The sequence below is a fragment of the Hevea brasiliensis genome, chromosome 10 (genome assembly GCF_030052815.1).
Source record: "Hevea brasiliensis isolate MT/VB/25A 57/8 chromosome 10, ASM3005281v1, whole genome shotgun sequence".
In the NCBI taxonomy this organism is placed as follows: Eukaryota; Viridiplantae; Streptophyta; class Magnoliopsida; order Malpighiales; family Euphorbiaceae; genus Hevea; species Hevea brasiliensis.
Genome location: NC_079502.1, coordinates 16,862,796 through 16,887,619, shown reverse-complemented (window position 1 = coordinate 16,887,619; position 24,824 = coordinate 16,862,796). Strand labels below are relative to the sequence as shown.

General features: G+C 34.5%; 1 protein-coding gene across 1 annotated transcript; it reads left to right on the top strand.

Moving 5' to 3' along the window:
• The first annotated feature begins 2,222 nt into the window (after positions 1-2,222).
• LOC110667795 (arogenate dehydratase/prephenate dehydratase 1, chloroplastic) lies at positions 2,223-23,061 on the top strand. The gene is made up of 11 exons (XM_021828759.2): positions 2,223-2,901; positions 3,826-3,893; positions 4,002-4,094; positions 4,342-4,542; positions 5,183-5,263; positions 5,356-5,451; positions 6,682-6,759; positions 6,843-6,932; positions 7,022-7,089; positions 22,060-22,141; positions 22,601-23,061. The coding sequence occupies exons 1-11, from the start codon at positions 2,685-2,687 to the stop codon at positions 22,658-22,660; spliced, it is 1,134 nt and encodes a 377-aa protein (XP_021684451.2). The 5' UTR covers positions 2,223-2,684; the 3' UTR covers positions 22,661-23,061.
• The last annotated feature ends 1,763 nt before the right edge of the window (positions 23,062-24,824 follow it).

The window sequence follows — 24,824 nt, the reverse complement described above, 5'->3', positions numbered from 1 at the left end:
TCCAATTGGAGATTGAGTTAGACATATGAAGGTTGAGTTCTGGAAAATATGGTCTTCAAATCTTGTTTCTATAAATTATAGTGATTATTTTTGCACCCTGTTTCTGCATGCTGATTGTGCACTGAGTGCACTATTCGTTCTAGTAACATGTATATTGCATGAGCTGGAAATTTTAGAGAGAAACTTGGACCTTGCTTAGGTAATGGTGAAAGAACATTTTAAGGGTCAATTAGTGACCATTTGAGGTAAGTTCACCATAATTTGGTAAACAAAATGCATGAAGAAGTTAATATCATAAAACGTAATTAGCCCTCGACTAAACATTAAGTTGGTAATTATTCAGTTCTTGTGAACACAATGGCTAAGAAATTATGATTTTATTTGCATATTATTTCTTTCTATTTTATTATTTGCACCACTAAGCTTTATGCTTAGCGCGTCGCTTTTGCAACGCGTAGGTACTGAAGATACTGATCGAGAGCCAGTAGACCACAGATTGGGTAAGTCCATCCTGCAATTTTGCATAGTGTCCGTGTCACCTCACAGGCTACAGTGCATTGGTAGGACACTAGGTGTCATTTTGGTATTTTGTAATTGATCTTATTTTCTCATGTGTAAATGAACTTATAAAATGTAATTTGATGCTCATGTAAATAATGAGAATTGTGTTTGTAAATGAAAAAGTGAATGTTTATCTGTGATATATATATGATTATCACATGAAATGAATGATTGAGAAATGAATGTGAACTGAAAAATATTGAGATTTTGATAAATGGAGTTGAGATGAATGAATAAGAATATAGGAAGTGTTTTTCACAGGTTCCGAAGAACGGTTTTCCATTTTTAGCCAGATTTACTTATTTTCTTTAAAAATTTTCGGAACCTCAAATAAATTACAATTTCAATAAATGAATTATATTTCACAAATTATTTTCAAAACTATGATAAAAATGAATTAAGATAAAATAGAGTGCTCCGGCACACTGAGTGGCATAACTTGCTCGGCTACACTGTAGTCGGGTAAGGGGTGTCACATTTCTTTTCTTTTCTTTTCTTCTTCTTTCTCGTCTCATTTTCCTAATTCAATTCATAAATTTTATTTATGTTAATTATTTTATTCTCTCAAATTTTTAATTTGACATTTATGTCAAAATTCATCTCTAGAGGTGAAATGACCAAAATGCCTTTCGTTGTGCTCATCGAGTTATTATTATTATTTTTGTACCAATTAATAAATTTTCTTAAATTTTATTTTATTTTCTCTAAATTTTTTCTATATTTTCTTAACATTTATTCCATCAATTTATGTCTCCTCACTATAGTTTAAGTGTAGTTCCAAATTCGCTAGGGAATGTTCGATTTAATTATTTTAATTTTTTTTAAATTAATTTAAAATTTTTAATTTAAGTTTAATTTAATTTAAAATTAAAATTATTTGTTAAATTTTTTATTTTATTAATTTAAATAAAAAATGAAAGTTTAATTTATTGATTTTTAAGTTAAATTTTTTTTTGGCTAAATTGATTTTAAATTAAAATTTTTAAGTTAATTTAGATAAAAAAAATTTGTGAAATTGATAGCTCCATTTGTTTTATAAAATATACTTTCTAATAAATTTTTTTTTGATATTTTTTATCGTTTAAGACATAAAAAAAAAGTCATCAGAAAAATATTTCCCTCATTAAATAAAAATTAAGTTATTTAAAAAAAAAGATAACATCTTTCTTTTTTCTAAAAAAAGAATTTTTTTGTTTTAAATTTTAATAATTTTATTAAAAATTTAAAAATATTTATAAATTATATAAAATAAATACAATGAAATGTTTTTCCTAAAACAACCGGATCCTTATACTATATTTGGATGGGAGGAAAGAAAGTAATAAAAGGAAAATAAAAGGGTATAATGATTAAGAAAGAAAATAATTTTTTTATTTTATATTTGGATTAAGAAGAAAAATATTATGAAAAAAGTTATTTTTTTAAAGAGTAAAATTATAATATTATTTTTAAATATTTAAAAAAATTTAAAAAATTTAAAAATATTTTTATAATTTCAAATATTTTCCTCATACTTCTACCTAAATTTAAAGAGAAAATGAAAATAAAATCTAATTATTATTTTTCTTTAAAAATTTTATTTTCTTTTTATTTTTTCTTTAACCAAACATAAATAAGTAAATAATAAAATTATTTTCCACCCAAATTTTCCTTCCGCGTTTTATCTTCCTTCAATCCAAACACAACCTTAGCCTTTTGTTATTCGCAATCCGCGAAAGGGCACCAACCTGCCGGCAATTATTCATCCCTGGTCCAGTAAACACTTCGTTTTCAGGTGTCGCTGTAGACGTATCCACCGTTAGCAGTAACATCAACGGTCCTGGACCTTGTCAAACAAGGGCCATTCTTCTCATATATAATAATATCTATTTCCAATTCCATTTCCTATTTCACACGTAAATGTGCAGCTCACAATACAATTCCACCATCACCACCACCAACACCAACAACCACAAACGCTCCTCTACCTACCACTCCCGCTCAAGGTGTTCGTCAAAAATCCTCAACAAACAATTCCACTACTACAACCAACCCAGAAGGGAATAACAAAAGCATTTCCTTCATAACGCTTTTAATGATTGCTGTTCTTACAAATAGGTGTGTTTTCATAAAAGAGATTCTTGATGGCTTTGAAGCCTGGTGCTGTTTCTGGATGTGATATTTCTCATTTAAGCTGGGGAAGAGTCTCCCTGTCTAAATGGCCGAACTGGATGAGGAGTTTGAGTATAACGCGGAGATTTGTGTGGTTTGGCGCGATAAGGGCTGAATTGAGACAATTTATTGATCAGAATGTGGCCAATGCTTCGGGAAGCTTGCAAAAGGATTTCAGCTCCTTTCCAAGTTAGTTATTTTATGTCATTGGATTTTTCTTTAATTTATTGAATTGCCTTGTGATATTTATAAATTGTTCAACTCATCACCTTAACGTATTATTTTGGATAAAAAAAAAAAAAGATTAAAGATTAAATTGGTCATTTTCTCTGTTTTTATTACGTGAATTGTCTCTCAAATGTGCCAATGATATTTTGATTAGGACTTGGAGAATTAAACTCAACTCTGGTAAATTTAAAGTTTAAACAGTGTATAGGTGCGGTAGTAGTTCTGAGTTTTCCGTTTGTCAGCCGTGGTTAGAAGACAACATAGTAGTAGTAGCAACTCTGGTAAATTTAAAGTTTAAACAGTGCATAGGTGCGGTATTAGTCCTGAGTTTTCTGTTTGTCAGCCATGGTTAGAAGACAACATAGTAGTAGTAGTAATTAGCTACAAAGCAATTCCCTTGGACATGAACTAGATGTGCTGCCTGAGAACATTAAGAAGTTGAGAAGTATATGAGAAGCCCAAAATCAAGTTCAGTTGATTTTTATAAGCATTGGATTCAATTTTCTGAGTTTTCTCTTTGTGAGCCATGGTTAGAACACAACAAAAAATTTGACCATGTTCATCCAACAGTTGGAAGCTCAACCATACTACCATCTTCTAGGTTTTCCATAGAACATATGAAAGGAAACATGTCGTCATTGGCTTTCCTGCAAACAGGATTTGAGGCGAGAAAAGTTTAAAGGTGAAGAACAAGGAAAAATGGACATATGCTCATAGAAGGACCATACATGCATTGTATCTTACATAATTTATGATTTCTTTTAGCTTTTCCCCTATCCTTTTGAATAATGCCTTGCTTAAGTAATGCACATTATCTCTGAGATTCAGCTTTGTACTGTTTAATTTTGTGCAACTTCATTTTCTCAAGGTTTCCAACATTTGCAGGACCATTATCTGTAGCTGATCTTTCTCCTGGTCCGGTTGATGGGGTAAAGGTGCGGATATCTTATAAGGTATGCTTTTGTCTAACCACTGCTGGTATTGACTGCCCAAAACAGGAAGAACTCGAATGGAGTTACTAACAGCTATCTCTTACGTTTTTGGTTGGCTTAACGATTCAGGGGCTACCGGGTTCATACAGTGAGGATGCTGCACTAAAAGCCTACCCTAAATGTGAAACTGTACCCTGTGATGAGTTTGAGGATGCATTTAAGGTTTAATATGATATTTTCTCTCTCATGGAAGTTTAGTATGGCAATATTGTAATAATATAGAGCAGTAATGCTAAGTTTTTTTTGTTGTTTAACAATTTTTTTTTCTTCATAACTCATGGTAATTGGAGCAATTTTCTGAAAGTAACTCTGAGTCCTGATGGTGTATTTATGTTAAATGTTAGCAACTAAGTAGAATGCTTTGGATCTCCTTTTCATTCTTGCAGTGCTTTTTAACTACTTTTGGCAGGCTGTTGAATTATGGCTAGCGGATAAAGCAGTTCTTCCAATTGAATGTTCTTTGGCTGGAAGCATTCATCGCAACTATGATTTACTCCTTCGACACAGGCTTCACATTGTTGGTGAAGTACAATTGTTTGTTAACCTCTGTCTTCTAGCTATGCCAGGTGTCAGAACAGAGCAGTTGAAACGTGTTCTAAGCCATCCACAGGTTAAGCATGAATTTTTTTTTCATTTAATTCATGTCATTTTTGTGTGGGCCCATGTGTTTCTTGTTTCTGAAAGAAGGGATGGGACAATAATTGATTGAGTTTCATTAGTGTCCTCTAGGCTTGTTCTTTTGGCATAAAGATTTTTCATCATTCTGGACAAGGCATATGTGTGAAATTTCTTACTGAATCTTCGTTCTCTTATTAATGGTGTAAATAGGTGCTGCAATTATAATGGCTGTTAACTAAATAGTAATATTAGTAACTACAAATGCAACAAGGACTGTTATGCAGTGAGAGAACCAGGGATGTATAGACTGATCACAGAACTAGAACTCTGTGTTTAGGATGAAACCTTTTCCCTTGATGCTGGAATTAGTTCAAGTAACTTAAAATTTTAAAGAATGGCTGGAGATTTGAGGGGGAAAAAAAAGTGGAACAAGTGTCTGTAGAATTACTCGGATATTAGCTATCTTGTTAGGAGTTGTGGTCCATCCACCTGTTAGTTTGCATGTCTGGCTTGTGATAGAGGAGTATGTATTAATTGTATATAAATTTTATTTGTGTTTTTATATATATGCTTTTCCATTTTAAGGCTTATTTGTTGTTGTTGTTGTAAAGGTTGAAGACTTATTTCTGCAGGTACTTGATTTGAGTGATATTTTCCTGAGTAAGTTAAGTGTAGCAAGAGAAAATGTTGATGATGCAGCTGGTGCTGCTCAGGTGATCTATATATATCTATTTAGGGCCTTATTTTAGTTTTATGCACATCTAACTACCTGATTTCATTATAATTTAGTTGATTTTGGTTTTAGTATGTAGCCTCGAATGAGCTGAGGGATGCTGGTGCTGTAGCAAGTGCTCGAGCTTCAGAAATATATGGGCTTAATATACTGGCAGAAAATATCCAGGTGATATTTTTATGATATCTCTTGAGCTTCTACTCATCGTAAACCCTACTTGGTTTCAAGAAGGCACAATAAATAAATAAATAAATAAGAAGGAAGCTTAGAATATCATTTCTTTTGTTTTGTTTTCTAACATTCAGCTCAACTTGATCAGATCTCATATGAACCATTTACAGTTTGTTCTACATGCATCCTATCACCCTTATAAATAATATACAGTTCAAAGGGCAGAAAATTTTGTTAGTGTCCAAATATGAGGATGGCATTCACAGTTGAGTTCCATATTACTATGATACAGAAGTGTTACTGATGTTTCTGGTGGTGGTGATAAAATATTACTTACTATGGCCCTGTGCGACTAATGGCTTCTGGTGGAGATCACCTGTGAAATGACACCATCTTAGTAATTTTGACTGCTTGACAAACTCCAATCATTGTGCTGGTGTGAGAGTTGACCTTTCTAGGGATTTTATGTCCTCATTGTATCTCCTTTTTTGTTGGGGGGAGAAAAAAGACAGTCAAATTCCTTTCCGAATATTTGTTTCATTTTTACCTCATTGGCTTTGGTTTAGTATTATTGTTTAGAGCTGCCAGCACAAATAAAAATTGTGTTCCCAAGTACAACCATGCATGCCAGAGTGAAAAAAGATGTAATATACGTTTCTTTATAATGATTTGGGTAAATTAATTTGACTTCGAATTTCCAATAGAATCTGTACGAAAACATGGATCATGACTTGAGAATATTGTGAGAACCATTTTTTACTTGATGAATCACGTAAGTCTGAGCAGAGGCATTAGATTCCAAATGTTATTTTTATAATGCTAATGTAGCAGATTCTTGCAAAATAAAGTTCATTATTTTTATTAACCATGCTTTACTGTTGATATATTTGTTGTTGACTTAAATGTTTGGCTTCTGCTACTTCTGGAGTTACTTGATACTAGAATTACAGCGTATCAAGGTTCTGATGATGCAGTAGGCTTAGTAATGATGTTCATTCTGCTTACTTGCAACAAGTAAAATGATGCTGGTAAAAATAACAATAAGAGACGTTGAAGTTAATTAATCAAGAAACTGGTGCCAATAAGCTTCGGCTTACATTTGGCAAAAATGCATTTGAGATGTACTTGTGATGTACATGGATGATGACAAAGTTGCAAATTGTGCTAAATATGTTTTCTTTTCCACACAATGATGTTGCTTAGTTTGCTTGTTCCATGCCTACACAGGATGACTCTGATAATGTAACTCGTTATCTGGTCCTTGCAAGAGATCCAATAATTCCAAGAACTGATAAGCCCTATAAGGTAGGATCCTCATTTAGCCATTTAAAATTTTATTTTTCATTGCTTGAGTCTTAAAAACTTTAATGTAATTGTCCCTATTTCAGACAAGCATTGTATTTACTTTGGAAGAGGGCCCAGGAGTCTTGTTTAAGGCCTTGGCTGTGTTTGCATTGAGGGACATAAATTTGACAAAGGTATTTGGAAGTAATAGTTTATTATTGTTAAATCATATCTTTGTATGAAGATTTGGTCACAGACATTTTAGTTCTCTTTTAAATTTCAGATAGAAAGCAGGCCACAAAGAAAAAAGCCATTAAGAGTAGTTGATGATTCCAACACCGGAAGTGCCAAGTGAGTATATCATTGTTTGATAGATGTGTTAGGAGCATAGTGGCCTAATTTACTCCCTCCTCTCTTACCACAATCTGGGAAATGTCCCTGATCGTGGTACTTCTGCAGCTTGGAACATGGTGTTGCATGTTCTGGATTGCCAAAAATAGAGATTCCATTTCCTTTTTTCAAATTGATTTCAGGTATCTTTCAAATGATGAAAAGTGGCGGAATGTTAGTGGTTGGACTACTGGTAAATAATGGTTATCGACATTGAGAGATCAAGAAGGAGGGGTAATGGGAAAGAGAGGGAAAATGGTTGTCAATGAAGATAGAGAGGCAGAGAGGTAACAGGAAAGAAAAGGACGGAATTAAGGATAAAAGTTTAGTGACTCTCCCTATTCTCTAGGCTTATTTAATGTTTAGGTTTTAATAGGTGTTTGTGGCGTCTATTGGACCAATTTCTAAAGTTTTCAAAATTTTAAATTGATTAAAGAAGGCTTTTTAAGGAATTTATAATCGTAACTTCTATTGTAATTAAAATTGTTGTGAAAATATTTTCTCTTATTTTTAAAAAAAGGATTACAACATATATACAATTGTGATCCTATCTAAGAAGGAAAGTAATCCTATAATTAAGCAAATGCATATCTGCAATGTTATAAGTTAGGGATACAAATAAATATACAAAATTGACATTCCATAACACTCTCCCTCAAGTTGGAGCATAGATGTTAATCATGCCTAACTTGCTACAAATGTAGTCAACTCGAGCTCCATTTAGAGCTTTTGTAAAAATATCTCCCAATTGCTTTCCTATTTTGACATGCCCTATTGAGATGACTTTTTGTTGAATTTTCTCTCGAATAAAGTGACAGTCAATCTTTATATGTTTAGTTCGCTCATGATACACAGAATTAAAAGTAATATGGAGAGCTACTTGATTATCACACCATAATTTTGCAAGTAATGGAACCTTAAGACCAACCTCATCCAGTAACTGAAGTACCCACACAACTTCACAAACTGATTGTGCCATAGCCGGATATTCTGATTCAGCACTTGAACGAGAAACTACACTATGCTTCTTACTCCTCCATGACACCAAGTTTCCTCCAACAAAATCACAATACCCTGTTGTTGATCTCCTGTCAATCTTTAATCCTGCCCAATCTGCATTTGAAAAACACTCAACATTTAAATGCCCATTATTTCTATACAAAAGACCACGACCCAAAGCACCTTTCAAATAGCACAATATCTATCCCAAAGCTTCCCAATGAGTAATAGTGGGAGAAGACATAAACTGACTCACAACACTAACAGAGTAAGCAATATCTGGACGAGTCACTGTCAGATAATTCAGCTTTCCAACCAATCTCCTGTACTTCTCAGGATCATAAAATAGCTCACCATCTCCTGCTGTAAGCTGAACGTTAGGAGTCATTGGTGCACTACATGGTTTAGCACCTAATTTTTCAGTCTCTGCCAATAAGCCAAGGACATACTTCCTTTGAGACGAGAAAATGCCTTTCTTATATCTTGAAACTTCAATGCCCAAAAAATATTTCAACAAACCCAAATCTTTTGTTTGAAATTGAGTTTGAAGATATGACTTAAGTGAGGAAATGCCAGCAGAATCACTTCCAGTAATGACAATGTCATCAACATATACCACAAGTAAGATTAGACCACTTTCAGAATGCTTAAAAAATACAGAATGATCAGAATTGTTTTTTTGGATACCAAACTGCTGTACCACCTCACTAAATCTTCCAAACCAAGCTCGGTGACTTTGTTTCAAACCATAAAGAGATTTGCAAAGCCTGTAAACTTTGCCCGACTCCCCCTGAGCAACAAACCCAGGTGGTTGCTCCATATATACCTCTTCCTGAAGATTACCATGAAGAAAAGTATTCTTGATATCCAACTAGTGCAAAGGCTAATCATATATAGCTACTAAAGAAATGAACAGGCGAACAGAAGCAAGTTTAGCTACAAGTGAAAAAGTATCAGAGTAATCAATTCCATAGGTTTGAACATATCCTTTTGCCACAAGACAAGCTTTTAACCGAGCCACAGATCCGAACATATCCTTTTGCCACAAGATGAGCTTTTAACCGAGCCACAGATCTATCGGGATTCACTTTCACTGTGAACACCCATTTACAACCTACAGCCTTCTTATCAGTGGGCAGAGATACCAAGTCCCATGTACCATTAGTCTCTAGAGCCTCCATCTCCTCTCTCATAGCATCACATCAGCCGGCATGAGATAATGCCTCACTAATAGTTTTGAGAATATGGATAGAGTCTAAAGAAGTAACAAAACACCGAGAACAAAAAGACAACTGATTATAAGAAACAAAAAATGAAATAGGATAAGTACATGTGCGTTTACGTTACGAAGAGTAATTGGTAAATCAAGGTCGGAATCAGGACCAGAAGCAGGAACTAGATCTCCCAACAAAGAAGCCGGTAGAGAGTTTGAGTCTGAGTCTTGGATCTCTTCCATCCTCCTGGGAAAGGTCTTGGAATAAACATGATGAATTGGTGGTTTAGGCTGAACTGGTACTAAGGCTGAAGGATCAGATGATGGGAGAGGACTAGACATAGTATATATTAAGAGATCATCCTTTAGTACCAGTTCAGCCTAAACCACCAATTCATCATGTTTATTCCAGGACCTTTTTCCCTTGACTCTCATACACAGATGATTGAGGAAAAACTGAGTTAAACTCAAAAAATGTAACATCAGCAGATACAAGATATTTATTGAGAGAAGGAGAAAAACACTGATACCCCTTTTGAAGACGAAAGTACCTAAGAAAGGCACACTTGAGTGACTTGGTATCCAATTTGGTAGCTAGCGGACGAACATCACGAACAAAACAAGTGTACCCAAAGATACGAGGTTCAATGGAAAACAGAGACTTAGAGGGAAACAACACATTATAAGGAATGTCACCGTGAAGGATAGATGATGGCATACGGTTAATCAGAAAACAAGCCGTGGAGACTGCATCAGCCGAAAAATGTTTAGGTACCTTCATTTGGAAAAGAAGTGCTCTAGTTACCTCTAGAAGGTGATTATTCTTTCTTTCGGCAAGTCCATTTTGAGAAGGAGTATCAACACAAGAGGTCTGATGGAGAATACCATTCTGTGACATATAATTCTGAAAACTATTGGAAAGGTATTCTTTTGCATTATCACTTCTCAAGGTACGAACAAATGCATTAAAATGTGTTTTGATTTCAGCACCAAAGGCACAAAAAATATAAAATAACTCTGAATAATTTTTCATTAAAAATAACCAAGTAACACAAGAGTAGTCATCAACAAAGGTAACAAAATACTTAAACCCAGTTTTAGAAATGACAGAACATGGACCTCATACATTAGAATGAACTAACTCAAAAGGAAACTAAGCCTGTTTATTGACTCGAGACACTGTAGGTAAACGAAATGTTTGGCAAATTGACATGACTCACAATTTAAAACTAATAAAGATTGAAACTGTGGACATAGCTTCTTTATGACAGATAGGGAAGGATGGCCCAACCAATAATGAACTTTGAGAGGACTTAAGGCACTGGAGCACACAAGAGATCTCGGCACCTGCTTGTCAATGATGTATAGGCCCCAGACTCATACCTTTTACCAATAATTTGTTTCGTCGTAAGATTTTGAAAGAGACAATGATCGGGAAAAAAATGAGACAACAATTAAGGTACGAGTAAGTTGACTAACAAAGAAGAGGTAAGCATAAAATTGAAGACACAGAGATTGAGGGTGATTTATTGGCTACACCAGTACCCATGACACAAGGTTTGGACCCATTAGCTAAAGTGATAGAAGAAGACGAGTAATGAGGTTGAAATTAAGACAAAAGGCTAGAGTTACCTGTTATGTGATTGTAGTCCCAGAATCAATGACCCACTTTAAAGAAGATGACACAAGGTATGTAGTGGAATTACCTGACTTAGCAATAGTAGCGGCTGGTGAATTAGTGGGCGTTAGTGATGCCTGATATTAAGAGAATTGTGCATATTCTTCAGCAGAAACTAAAATAGTTTTTCCAGAAGGAGGAGCTATGGTAGACTCCTTGGCTGCTATATTCGTCATCTAAATCCGCTTATTCTTATTTTGAAGCTGTGGGCATGTTCTTTTTGTATGCCTTGGCTCATGGCAATAATAGCACACAATGCCCTCTGAGTCACAATTATGGGCAACTTCCCCACTTCACTAATTACCTCTATTGCCATTGAACCCTCCTCTGTTTCCTCCCCTTTTGCCCTACCTCCCACTATCATTACGACCAACCAAGGCACTGTTAACAGATTGGGAAGGTTGGGAAGATTCTATACGAAGTACTCTAGTGAAAGTGTCATGCAAAGAAGAAATTTCAGAGCCAGAAAGAATTTGAGATTTGGCAGTTTCAAACTCTGGAGGAAGACCTGCAAGAAAACTCATCACAGCCACTTGCTTCCTTTGAGCCTGCTGGACTTTCACATCAGGATTAAATGGCATCAATACATTCAGTTCCTCATAAACTCGCTTAAAATTCATAAAATAAGCCGTAAGAGACCTATCTTGCTTTTCTGCTCTATAGAATGCCTTGCACACTTCATAAGTACGAGAAATATTTCCTTTGCCCGAGTACAAAAATTCTAAATAATCCATCATGTCTTTAACAAACTCATAGTGATTAATTAAATTAATTACCTCACTGCTAATGGGATTTCGAATCTGTAAGAACAACCGAGCATCTTCCCTCATCCAAGTCTGTTTTGTATCATCATTAAGAGGATCTTTGGTAAGGTGATCATTCTTATCAATACTTCGCAAATAAATACGAACGGTCTTGCTCCACTCTAAATAATTGAAACCATTAAGTTTGTGCTTCGTGATTTTGGTCATCATAGGAATTACATCAGCAACCACATTTTTAGTATCTGTCATTCTAAGAAACTTAACACAACCAATTTATGAAGGAGCAAATTACTCAAAATTTCTTCAAAACTACCAAGATGCACACCAAATCACAAAAAGCAATATCAAAATAAATACGAGATGACTCAGAAATAAGACAACATCCTGGAGTTGTCAAAAAATAGTGGAAAAAGTACCGTTTTAAACCTTCGAACCATAAAAGGCACAAGGATCAAGGAGCTACACACTGGGTAACTTATCCTAATCCAAGAAACTGAGGTGAGGTTTATAGTAGGAGTGCAGTCGACAAAACCTATTCTTGAAATACTGGCTTAGGACCTATGCGCTGTGTGAACTTTTTCCTTTCTTAAACATGGTGAATAGGTCGTAAATTTGTATGAGGAGTCTATCATGTGTTTGTTTGTTCCAGAGTCTATAACTCAAAAAGTTTTTTTAAAATTGGCAATAAGAGTATTATATGATTTGACAAAGTTAGAAGAGACAACTGTGGTGGACTGAAATTCCAGCTATAACAGCAAATGTCTCAACGATTGTCCTTTCTCATTGGAAAGAATTCCAGTTATAGTTGTATTCTCAGAAAACTTCACTGTCTCAGATATATTTGCTTGTAGTCTTACTGAGCCTATCCTTTTTCCTCCACACCCCTTAGTTGGGCGGCCATGTAGTTTCCAGTAGTATTCCTTGGTGTATCGGGATTTTCTATAGTAGTCATAGTGCAACTGATCTTTGTCTGATGGACCAGAGCTATGTGACTATTTCTTAGAGGTAGCAACAACAAGTCTCGATTTATCGACAGCTGTAGCATGGACCATGACACTTCTTCTCCTCTCCTAAGAATAAGTTTGCCTTAAGGGTGGTAGATTATCCTTACCAATTACTTACACTCGAATCTGGTCATATTCTATATTTAGCCAAGCAAGAAAGTCATACATTCCTTATTTCTCAACTAACTTCTGAAACTTAACTGCATCACTGGCACATGTGGCTTGAAAGTCCTAATAGTAATCCAATTCCTGCCATACGCCACTCAGTTTAGCAAAGTATTGAGCAATAGTCATCTCATCTTGCTTTGTACTATCAATCTTATTTCTCAACTCATACACCTGTGCATCATTGCCCACATGAGAATAAGCCTGAGAAGCAACACTCCAATTGGTAGCTGCACTGTTTAATAATAAATACCCACGGGCTATCTAAGGTTGCATAGAGTTGATGAGCCATGACATCACGAGTGAGTTCTTAGATTCCCATTGGCTGTTGGTGGAACTAGTACTCTCCAGTTTTGGTTTATCTCCGGTAACATATCGTTGTAGTCCTCTAGCTTGAATAAACAGGAGACAGGTGTAATGAATACTAGTAAGGAGAATTAAGGTTTGTAATTGTATGTGGAAGGAGTAAAATAGTGAGGGTGGTATGTGGTAGTTGAGTGGTTGTAAAGATGTTACAACTTTTTAAGAGAAAGTCAAAAGTAGTTATAGTGGTCAGGAGTGTATAAATAGAGTATATCTGTATTAGAATAGGCTATTCCAAGAATCAATAAACAATAATATTTTTCTTTCATCTCTAAATATTCTCGTCTTCTCATCCAGTCTATTTCTTTTCTCATCCAATCTATATCTTTTCTCATCTATATCTCTCTCTTTCTCTCCTTATTCCTTTGTTTCACTAAGTGTGCAGGTTGTTATGTAACAAATTGGTATCAAAGCCCTGATCTGAGTTGGGTTTGCTTCCAATATTTTCTGTTGGAGTCACAACTCTAGGCAGATTCATGGGAGTCTTCCAAAATTCCAGAATTCTAGGTTTGTCTCTGCTCTTCTCTCTCTCTCATCTTTCCCTCTATTCCTTCTTATCTTCTTCCTCTCTCTCTGAAATTTCTTTCCTTTCTCACCTCAATTTCTTCTTCTTTTTTCTTTCTTTCTTGAAATTTGAATCAAATTCTTTCTTCTTCTGTCACTTTCTAGTTCTTTCTCCTATTCCCTTCTTTAATTTCTTATTTCCAACATTTCAAGAAACCTGCTTCTTGAAATTCTTGAAAATTTTCTCTCTCCCTCGTTCTTCTTTCTTGTGAGCTGCCTTATTCTGTTTTCCGCTATCAAATTCTTCTCAATTTCCCTATTTTCAATTTTGGCCTTGTTAGGATTTCAAAATCAAGACCTGTTTTGTCAAATTCAAGAAACATCTGAAATAAAAAAAAAAAATCTTTCTTTCCACTTAATCTTTCTTCATTCTCTGTAAAATATGTTCTTTCTATTTCTGTAATTTCTTCTCTATTCATCTTTTATTTTTCTTCTTCCTTTCTCTGTGATTTTCTTTCAATTCCAGTGTCAATTCCTTATCCCTGCTCAGATCTGATTTTCTTTTACTATTTTCCTCCTCAAATTTTCTTTCTCAAATTTTCTTAGAAGTAAAATACAATCCGAGCATCAAATATGGGAGTACAATCTTGGGAACAAAAGGATCTTAAGGGAATGTTAGAAATTTTTGAAAGAAGAGTAACAGAACGCTTAGGGGAGTTGCTGTATCAAAAATGGAAAAAATTAGATAAGTTTTTAGAAGAGCAAATAGAAAGGAGGGATAAATTGTTTCAAGTGGCGCAATCCAAAAGTCAATTTCAAGATTTGGAGTTGAGACCCCAAATTCTAGGAGGTTTTACAGAAAATGGAAAGAAAACAGAAAATGTTGCAGCCTTTACTAATGAAGATGCATTGGAATTGTGTCTTGCACAAGGAAGGAAAACATTACAACATCTGGAGCAGGATTTTCTTCCTCATATGTCTAGTACAAGTGAGGTTTTTGGGAAGGAGAATGATGAAGATATAGAAGACAACAATCATGGAACTAAAGTTTATTGGGGTGATGACAAGGAATTGGAAAAGACCAAGGAGAGTGCTGCTAAGAAGGAGATTGTCCTTCTTGATGATAAGATTCATGGGGATGGAGATGTGAAGAAGTCGATTCAAAAGGAGGGCAAAAATTTCGATTTCTTGAAGATTCCATTCAGCAGAGTTTTGAGAATGATGTTAATGGTGCAAATGATGAGAATACTCAGGGTTTTGAGAATGACAACTGTTGAGATTAGAGAGAATTGAAAAATTTCTTGATGTATTTCACAGTGTTACAATGATTCAAATTTATACACAAAGACTATAGCCTTAATAGGAAAGAAAATAAAAACTAATAAATATAAATATCCCTAATATCACTAATTTACATTCTAATTTATAGCTAAAGCACTAATTAAGCGATTCCAACACTCTCCCTCAAGTTGATTCATGTATGTTGCACATGCCCAACTTGCAAACTAGGATATGAAACGCCTTACAACTTAACCCTTTAGTGAACATATCAGCTAACTGATCTTTCGAACATACGTAAGAGACACTTAAGGATCCATCCACAATTTTTTCTTTTATGAAGTGTCTGTCAATCTCTATATGTTTGGTCCGATCATGCTGAACATAATTATGAACTATACTGATTGCAGCTTTGTTATCACAAAACAAAAACAAACCATTAGCTTTAAACAATTTTAATTCTTCCATCAACTTCCATAACCACAATAACTCACAGATACCTTGAGCCATTGCCCTAAATTCGGCTTCTGCACTGGATCTAGCTGTCACATTTTGCTTCTTACTTCTCCAGGTGACTAGATTACCGCCAACAAAGGTACACTATCCTGCTGTTGATCTCCTATCATCAAGAGACCCAGCCCAATCTGCATTTGTAAAGGCTTTAATCTGAAGGTGACCATGCTTTGAGAAAATAAGTCATTTCCTAGGTGTAGATTTTACGTATCGCAAGATGCGAAAAACAACCTCCAAATGAGATTCATGAGGATAATGCATATACTGGCTCACTAGACTAACTGCATATGCTATGTCCGGTCTAGTGTGCGAAAGATAAATTAGTTTGCCAACCAACCTCTGATATCTCCCTAAATCCACTGATTTTCCAACTCCAGCTTGCAATTTATGATTGGCCTCAATAGGAGACTCTGCCAGTTTACAGCCCAACATTCCTGTTTCTTCCAACAGATCCAAGATATACTTTCTTTGAGAAATAAAAATTCCCTTATCTGATCTGGCAACCTCTATTCCAAGAAAGTACTTGAGCCTTCTCAAATCTTTTATTTCAAACTCCTGTGCTAGGCGCTCCTTTAAAAGAGTCATTTCTTCCTTATCGTCACCAGTTACCACAATATCATCCACATAGACAATAAGTAGTGTGATTTTGCCTCTACGATGCCTCATAAACAAGGTATAATCAGCATTGCTTTGGCAGTATCCAAAGGAGATCATCGCTTTACTGAACCTATCAAACCATGCTCTAGGTGAATGTTTTAGACTATAAAAAGCCTTTTTCAATCTGCAAACTTTATCTCTGGTCTTTTCATCCTCAAACCCTGGAGAAATTTCTATATACACTTTTTCTTCCAAGTCACCATGTAAAAAGACATTTTAACATCAAACTGATGCAAGTCCCACTCAAGATTCGCTGCACATGACAACAGAATTCCGATGGTATTCATTTTAGCAACAGGAGCAAAAGTCTCTTGGTAATCTACTCCGTACGTCTGTGTGAAGCCTTTTGCTACCAGCCTAGCCTTATACCTCTCAATTGAACCATCTGCTCTATGCTTCACAATGAATACCCACTTGCATCTAACTGGCTTCTTTTCTAGTAGGAGAGTAACCAGTTCCCGTGTCTCATTCTTTACCAAAGCTTTCATCTTCTCCACCATAGCTGCCCTCCATTTTGGATCGAGGCAAGCTTTCTTCCAATCCTGTGGGATAGAGACAAAGGAAACAGACAGTAGAAAGGCTCTGTAGGATGGAGACAGAGAATTATAGGAGATGAAATTAGAAATGGGATGTTTAGTACAGGTCCTAACACCTTTCCGGAGAGCAATAGGAATATCAAGATCATTATCAGAAGAAAGGAGAACAGACTGAGAATCAAAATTAGACTCATTAGGAGCCAAAGGAGACTCATCACATACCTCAAGATGTCCAGGAATTCCAGTTGATCAGCAGTCTCCTGCTCAATGGCTATATTTGTCTTGTTTCGTCGAGTATATGTTCTCAAATCTGGCCTTTTCAGTTTTTCTCGAGATTTAGGTGACTCTCTCTGAGTTTCATTGTTAGGTATAGGCTCTAAACACAGATTCTTCCCCTGAAATTGAAAGTTGGGAGAGGATGAGGATGAAGGAAAATATACCTCTTCCTTCCTATGCTCCCACTGAAGAGGTGGATGCAAGTAAGATTCAGATTTCCTAAAGGTAACACCCATACTCACAAAATATTTTTCGTAAAAGAGGATGATAACACCTATATCCCTTCTGAGTGCTAAAATAACCAACAAAAACACATTTCAGGGCTCGGGGTTCTAATTTCCCACTATTAAGCTTATGAACAAAGCAAACACAACCAAATACCTTTTTTACCCTGCAAAACCTCCAAAGGACTCTTAAACTCTAATGTCCGAAGAGGCATCCTATTAATAAGATATGTAACAGAAAGAATAGCTTCCCCCTAGTAAGGTTTAGGAACATTTATGGTAAATATAAGAGACCTAGCAATCTCAAGTAAGTGTCTATTTTTTCTCTCAGATACCCCATTTTGTGAACTAGTATTAACACAACAAGTCTGATGTAAAATCCCATGTGCCTTCAAATACTCCTGAAAGACTCCATTCATATATTCTGTACCATTATCAATTCTCAATATTTTAACATAAGCATCAAACTGTGTACTAATCATTTTATGGAACTGCTGAAAACAAGAGAAAACTTCATTTTTCCCTTTCATCAAATATACCCAAGTTAATCTACTACAACAATCAATAAATGTCTCAAACCATCTGTAACCCGATAAAGACACAGTTTGAGTAGGCCCCCATACATCAGAATGGATAGTCATAAAAGGAACTAAAGCCTTATTATTTATTGTAGGATAAGATTGTCTAGTATGTTTAGCAAACTCACAAGCATCACATACTAACAATTCAATTTTATATTGTTTAAATAGAAAAGGATAAAGTTTTTGTAACATAGTAAATGAAGGATGTCCTAGTCTCCTATGCCACATGATAATTTGTTCCTCAGTACCCATAGATTGCCGCAACATGGCCTAGCCAACATAATTATTCAAGAGATATAGCCTATCTTGCAGTCTACCACTTCCAATCATTCTCCTTGTCGTCAATTCCTGAAATACACAGTGAGTTGGGAAAAATTCAATTTTGCAGTTTAGAGTTTTTGTGATTGAAATGACAGACAAGAGGTTAATAGGAAAGCTAGGCGTATGTAAAACAGAACTAAGACTTATATTAGGGGTGCATTTAACTGAACCTATTCCAAAAATGATCCATCCACAGTGCGGACTTTTTATTTTCCTGAACATGGAGAATAGGATATGAATTTATTTGAAGAGCCTATCATATGCTTGTTTGCTCCAGAATCTATAACCTAAAAAGAATTATTAAGATTAGCAAGAAAAGCATTACTTGAGTTGACGAAGTTAGAAGAGGCAACTGTGGTGGAATGCGATTCAAGTTGTGATAGCAAACGCCTTAGAGTCTGTACCTCTTCATTGGAAAACATCTTAGTGGTGGTAGTATCTTCAGACAGATTCACAGCCTCAGATACATTAGCTTGTAGTCTAGTAAGGCCCATCCTTTTTCCTCCACGTCCTTTAGTGGGGCGTCTATGCAATTTCCAACAGTGTTCCTTAGTATCACAATAGTCACAATGTAATTGAACCTTTTCTGATGAACCATGTGACTGTTCACGTGAGGAATTAGCAACTAGCCCTGCCTTATCAACAGACATAGAATGAATCATGGCACTCCTCCTGCTCTCTTCTTGCTGAATATAAGAGTATGTTTATCTTAAGATAGGTAAAGGATCCTTCCCAAGCACTTGGACCCTAATTTGATTATATTCCATATTCATCCCAACAAGAAAATCATAGATCTACTCTTTCTCAACCAACTTCTGAAATTTAACAGCATCTTCAGGACATGAGGCCTGAAAGTCCTGATAAAAGTCCAGTTCCTGCCATAGACCACTCAATTCTGCATAATATTGAGCAATAGTTAACTCACCCTATTTCATACCATGAACCTTGTTTCGAAGCTCATACACTTGTGCATCGTTCCCAACTTGAGAATAGGTCTGAGAAACTGCACTCCAAATGGCAGCTGCATTATTCAACAGTAAATACCCACGAGCTATATGTGGTTGCAGGGAATTGATAAGCCATGACATGATAAGAGAATTTCTGACTCTCATTGACTGTAGGAAGAAGCAAACTTTTATGGTTTTTGCTTATCTCCAGTAAGATAACCCTGCAACCCTTTCACTTGAATAAGAAGGAGACACATTCTAGACCATGCAAGGTAATTTGTCCCATCAAGTTTTACGGGGCTAATAATTAATGAGGGATTTTCAATTGTAGTAGGTATTTTCCCTTCAACTACTGAATTTTTTGCATTAGACATGATTCAGAGAACTGATTAAAAGAAACAGTAGGCAAAAGACAAATACCAAAAAACAAAATTGCAAACCAAGAGATAGGAATGGGCTAGGCAGAGGCGCAGTACACTAGGGATGTCGTCGAAAAAAAGTGTGGCCGGAAAAACTAAACAGGAACAGGCTCACTCCCCGGCTCGTGTACACGAGGCGAAAACCTTCGTCGGCGTGTGGAATCATGCACCTCACCGGATGGCGGCGAGAATCCAGGCGAGGACCGGCGACGAGGTTCTCTTCCTTCCTAAAGGGGCGGTGATAACTATCTCCCTCAACAGACCCGCTTTCAAGGCTTACCCACACAGACACTAACTATTTCTCACTGTTTTCTCTCTGCAAAAAAAAAAAAAAAAAAAAAAAAATGGCTAATAAAATGGCTAAGGCTCTGATACCATGTTGAGATTAGAGAGAATTGAAGAATTTCTTGATGTATTTCACAGTGTTACAATTATTCAAATTTATACACAAAGGCTATAGCCTTAATAGGAAAGAAAATAAAAGCTAATAAATACAAATATCCCTAATATCACTAATTTACATTCTAATTTATAGCTAATGCACTAATTAAGGGATTCCAACAACAACATTACTGAAGCCTTCAGTAAAGTGCATATGAGGCAACTAGACTATTCAATAGGGAGAATAGGAGCTGAATATGAAGTGGAATTCCTTTGCTCAATGACACAAATGATGATTTTGCCTCAGTTAGGAATGGAAGAAGTGTTGGAAGCTGCACAATCTAGAGTCCAAAAATCTAAAATTTTTGGAAGCAATGGGAATGGATGGAGTTTACTAATTCAAGAGAACCATGATTGTGAGTTTTACTATTGTGAGTTCCTAATGTCCATAGAGGATAAATGGGAGATATCAAGAAGGCTGAAGAAGAAGAAATTAATTTTGAAGAACATTGCATCTGTAATTCTAAAACAAGAGGTATTTGAAAGATGAAGAAGACAATTCCTAAAAGAAAGATTACTATGACGAAGGAAACAAATTGATATTTTGGTGCTGGTTTATTGTGCACAATCAATAATTTCAGTGTTGCACTCTTTCTTATTCATTCTTGAGGACAAGAATGATTTCAAGGAGTAGGGAATGTAATGAATACTAGTAAGGAGAATAAAGTTTTTAATTGTATGTGAAAGTAGTAGAATAGTGAGGGTGGTATATGGTAGTTGAGTGGTTGTAAAGATGTTACAGCTTTTTAAGAGAAAGTCAAAAGTAATTATAGTGGTCAGGACTGTATAAATACTGTATATCTATATTAGAATATGCTATTCCAAGAATCAATAAACAATAATACTTTCCTCTCATCTCTGAATATTCTCTTCTCTTCTCATCCAATCTATTTCTTTTCTCATCCAATCTATCTCTTTTCTCATATATTTCTCTCTCTTTCTCTCCCTATTCCTTTGTTTCACTAAGTATGCAGGCTGTTATGTAACAACAGGATCTAGACCATACCAAGTAATTTGTTCCATCAAGCTTTACAGGACTTATTTGTATAGTAGGGTTGTCATTAATAAAACTCATTTTTGTTTCAGAAGCAAGCTTTTTCCCATCAGCCATCTTAAATCAAGAGGAAAAGAAAAAATATTGAAACAATACTTGAAAGAATGGGTACCGAAAAACAAAAAAAAAGGCAAACTAGATTGAAAGCAGGGTCTGGGTAAAGGCGCAACACACAAGGAACAATTGAAAAAAAGCTAGAGAAAAGGTCCGCATGCTGTGAACGGTATCTATGAACAGTGGCTATGAACAGTACCGATGAACAGTACTAAAGCTGCCCCAATGAATTAAAGGCTCTGATACTATGTTGGACAGTAATTTGGAGAATATTTTATGTATTTCTCTCAATAATAATGATAGAATACATATGACAATTTATATACAAGAAATAATTCTATAATATGAAGCTAATAAATATAATTGATTTTTAAATTAGCTCCTAAAAATAATTTTCTAAAAAGTATATCCCTAAATTAACGTGATTCCAACAAGTTACCCCTTATGTATCATACACCTAATTAAGTAAGCATACCATGTCTCCAAACATGCATCAGTACCACAACCTGAAATGTACTACTAGGTAACTATACATAGGATCTCACATGATAACCCTATTAAGTGCTCTATCACTCATGTTTCATTTGATTGTTAGAATTAGTTCAAATTTAATGACTTCTAGGTTTTCTACCAATATACTTTGGAAACTTGGTAAAAGTAGTTGAATATGTATTCTACATACAACGTAGTGTGTTTATTGGTGTTACTCTGCCTCACATTTTTTTTGTCACCTAAACAGAGATTTAAATGTGTCCCTTTATTGGTGCATGGTTTCACTTATAAATTTTCATTCACAATTCATATTCATATTACTACAGATTCATCACCTCCAAAATAGTGCCTAAGATAGTTCTTATTTTGAATTTACAAGTGTTGAATCTTTTATGTGCAGTGAGAGTTGATATGGTCTTTCTTATTTGATTGACTTTCATATTTTCAGGTACTTTGACTACCTTTTCTACATTGATTTTGAGGCATCTATGGCAGAGCCTCGTGCCCAAAGTGCTTTAGGACATCTGCAGGTTGGGGTTTTATCATTTTCTAATTTCTTCCAAAAATTGTTCCTGCAGTGGGGCTATGTACATAATATCTCTTCAATTTGCCTTTAAACATTTCTCTTAATTTAGAATTTTTTTGTACATCTATTTGAGCTTTCTAGTCTAAAAAAAAAATTTCTCAAGGTGGGAATCCCAGAATAATTAGTTCTCAGATTATTTTTCTTAATCTATTTTTCTTAAATTTAAAACATACAAGCTTGCTAAACTTAGTCAATCTGGGGAAGAAAGACATGGCAGAAGAAACTTGATGATTGTCATTGTCACAAATGTGTCAATATACTGGCTTCCCTATAAGATCAAATCTTAACTTCATTCATTTTTTCTGTGAAATTAAAATCCAATTAGTAGTACTGATAATATACACCACTCCAAGAATGCCATCATCTTGAAATATAATTTACAGAGCTCATGTTTTCTATTCAGGAATTTGCGACATTTCTGCGGGTGCTTGGATGCTATCCCATGGATACAACTGCTTTATAGCTCTCTCCTTCCTAGCCATCTTCATGTTCAGGCCAGCAAAAGAAGAGAGTGAGTCCAATTATGTTGGAATGGCCTTTGATCTCGAAGTTAAGCCGAAGCTGCATGATTTTGATGGTGTCAGTTGATTGCGGTGGTTTGTGTTTAAGCCATTTGAATTCACTGAGGCAGAAAAAATTATGAAAAGAATTGGTTGACTTCGTATCCTGCAACTTATAGGGTAATTTTCTCAGGCATATGCTCAAACTAAAGAAACAAAATTTTTTGTCATATCAAATTGGTGGATGAGTAGTTTATTATTGTCACACCTTGTCAACTCTTTGTGCAGGATAGTTACTGGGTAACACTGTTTTATCATATGTAAAATGGATTCAGTTGGGTAATGAAATAGGAATTGAAGTGGATATCTCCTATTTAAAGATTTCCATTTAAGGCAGTCAAATATAATTTAGTGGTAGTTTATAAAATTATATTTTAAAAAATATTATTTTTACATAAACTTATATTGCTTATTCTTTTCTCTCAACAAGCTTCATAATTCTAAATTTAGTTTGAGATTGTTGTTGATATTAGCGGTAGCCACTATTTTCTTTTTCTTTGCTTTCAATAAATTCAAATATGTTTCCAATAACAGATTTGCTATTGTTTTCTTTTATTTCTCTTACCATGTGGAGTTTTTATTTTTATTTTTCTCTATTTGTGGAGTTAGTTTCCCCATATATTTAGTAGATGAAGCCTAAAACTGTAGCCCGGTGAAGATCCTATGACGATTTAGAGCTATTCATTCTCAGGTGAGAATGTACAGATATCGAGAGTGTAGAGAAATAGAAGAAGGAACCCTTTGCCTTTCTTAGCTAGACATAGTTATAGGATATAGTGATTGGAGAATATTCTATAGTATGTTTCATGGAATAACATATTTTATAGGTGGGGGTATATTCTTGAAATAAGGGGAATATTCTTTTGGCTATTTATTTAATATTGTATTAGAAAGATTTTGTAGTGCTTTAGAGATTTAATTTATTTTATAAGATTATGTCATAATATTTTATATCAATATGATTGAATGTATTTTATGATGGCATGACACTTTATTATTTATGTATTAATAAAAAATCATTCTAAAATTTAAATTTTATTTCGCCTAATTGCCCCTTATTTTGTTTCCTTATTGGATTTATCAAAACTTCTATTTATCATTGATTAATTACTTTGATAGTTCAAGAATGAATTTCTATTTTCATTGATTATGTACTGATCATTCATTGTTCAAGTAATTTTGTAAGAATAATTATATTTAAATTTGAATAAAATAGGCATATAATTAACCTTCTGTGATTGTACTTCTTACATCATGATCTCCTTCTTGACAAAACTGGGGCCTTATTTTCAATTAATCTACTACCCCTTCTATTTCTTGTCGAACGAGGAGAAGCTCAAATCATTAAATATACCATAGAAAAAATATGAGACACCAGACATTAGGTAGGAGACTCAGATACTGTGCTACTTCCTAAGTTGATTATGTCATTGCAAAGCATTTTTTTTTCCTTTTTTTTTTGAAGTTTAGGCAATATCTAATGAGACAGAATAACTAAACAAGAATGAAAACTACTTATTAGATTCGGTCCAAACTTTGATTCGATTGGAAAATTGAATATCAACCTTGAATATCAAATTATAGTTATTTGTGTTTGCTTGAGGTGTTTTGATCTCCCTAAGTCCTAACCGTATTATCTTAAAATCTATGGTTGTTAGGATTCGGACATGTTTCCTTGAGTTTTGGTCTCATAATTTATTCTCTCATCTAAATGTTACATATTCATAAGTTATACTTAGTGATTAATTAAAAATAAAATAAAATGTGTCTTTAATTATTATTATTATAATAATATTATTTATAGATTAATAGTTTATTTAAATATCTTTAAATTATTTATATATTTAAAATAATAATAAAGAGTATTTTAATAGTCTTTATATTTATTTTATCATACCATTCTATCAAATCAAACAAGAAAATGTTACTAAATTATCATGTACCATATCATCTAATTGTTAATGTAATTCATGGGCATTTAAGTTATAATGTATTAAAAAGATATTTTTTTTTTATCTCAAATGAAATATATTCTTGACTTGTTGACAAAGATAGAGAAACTAAGTT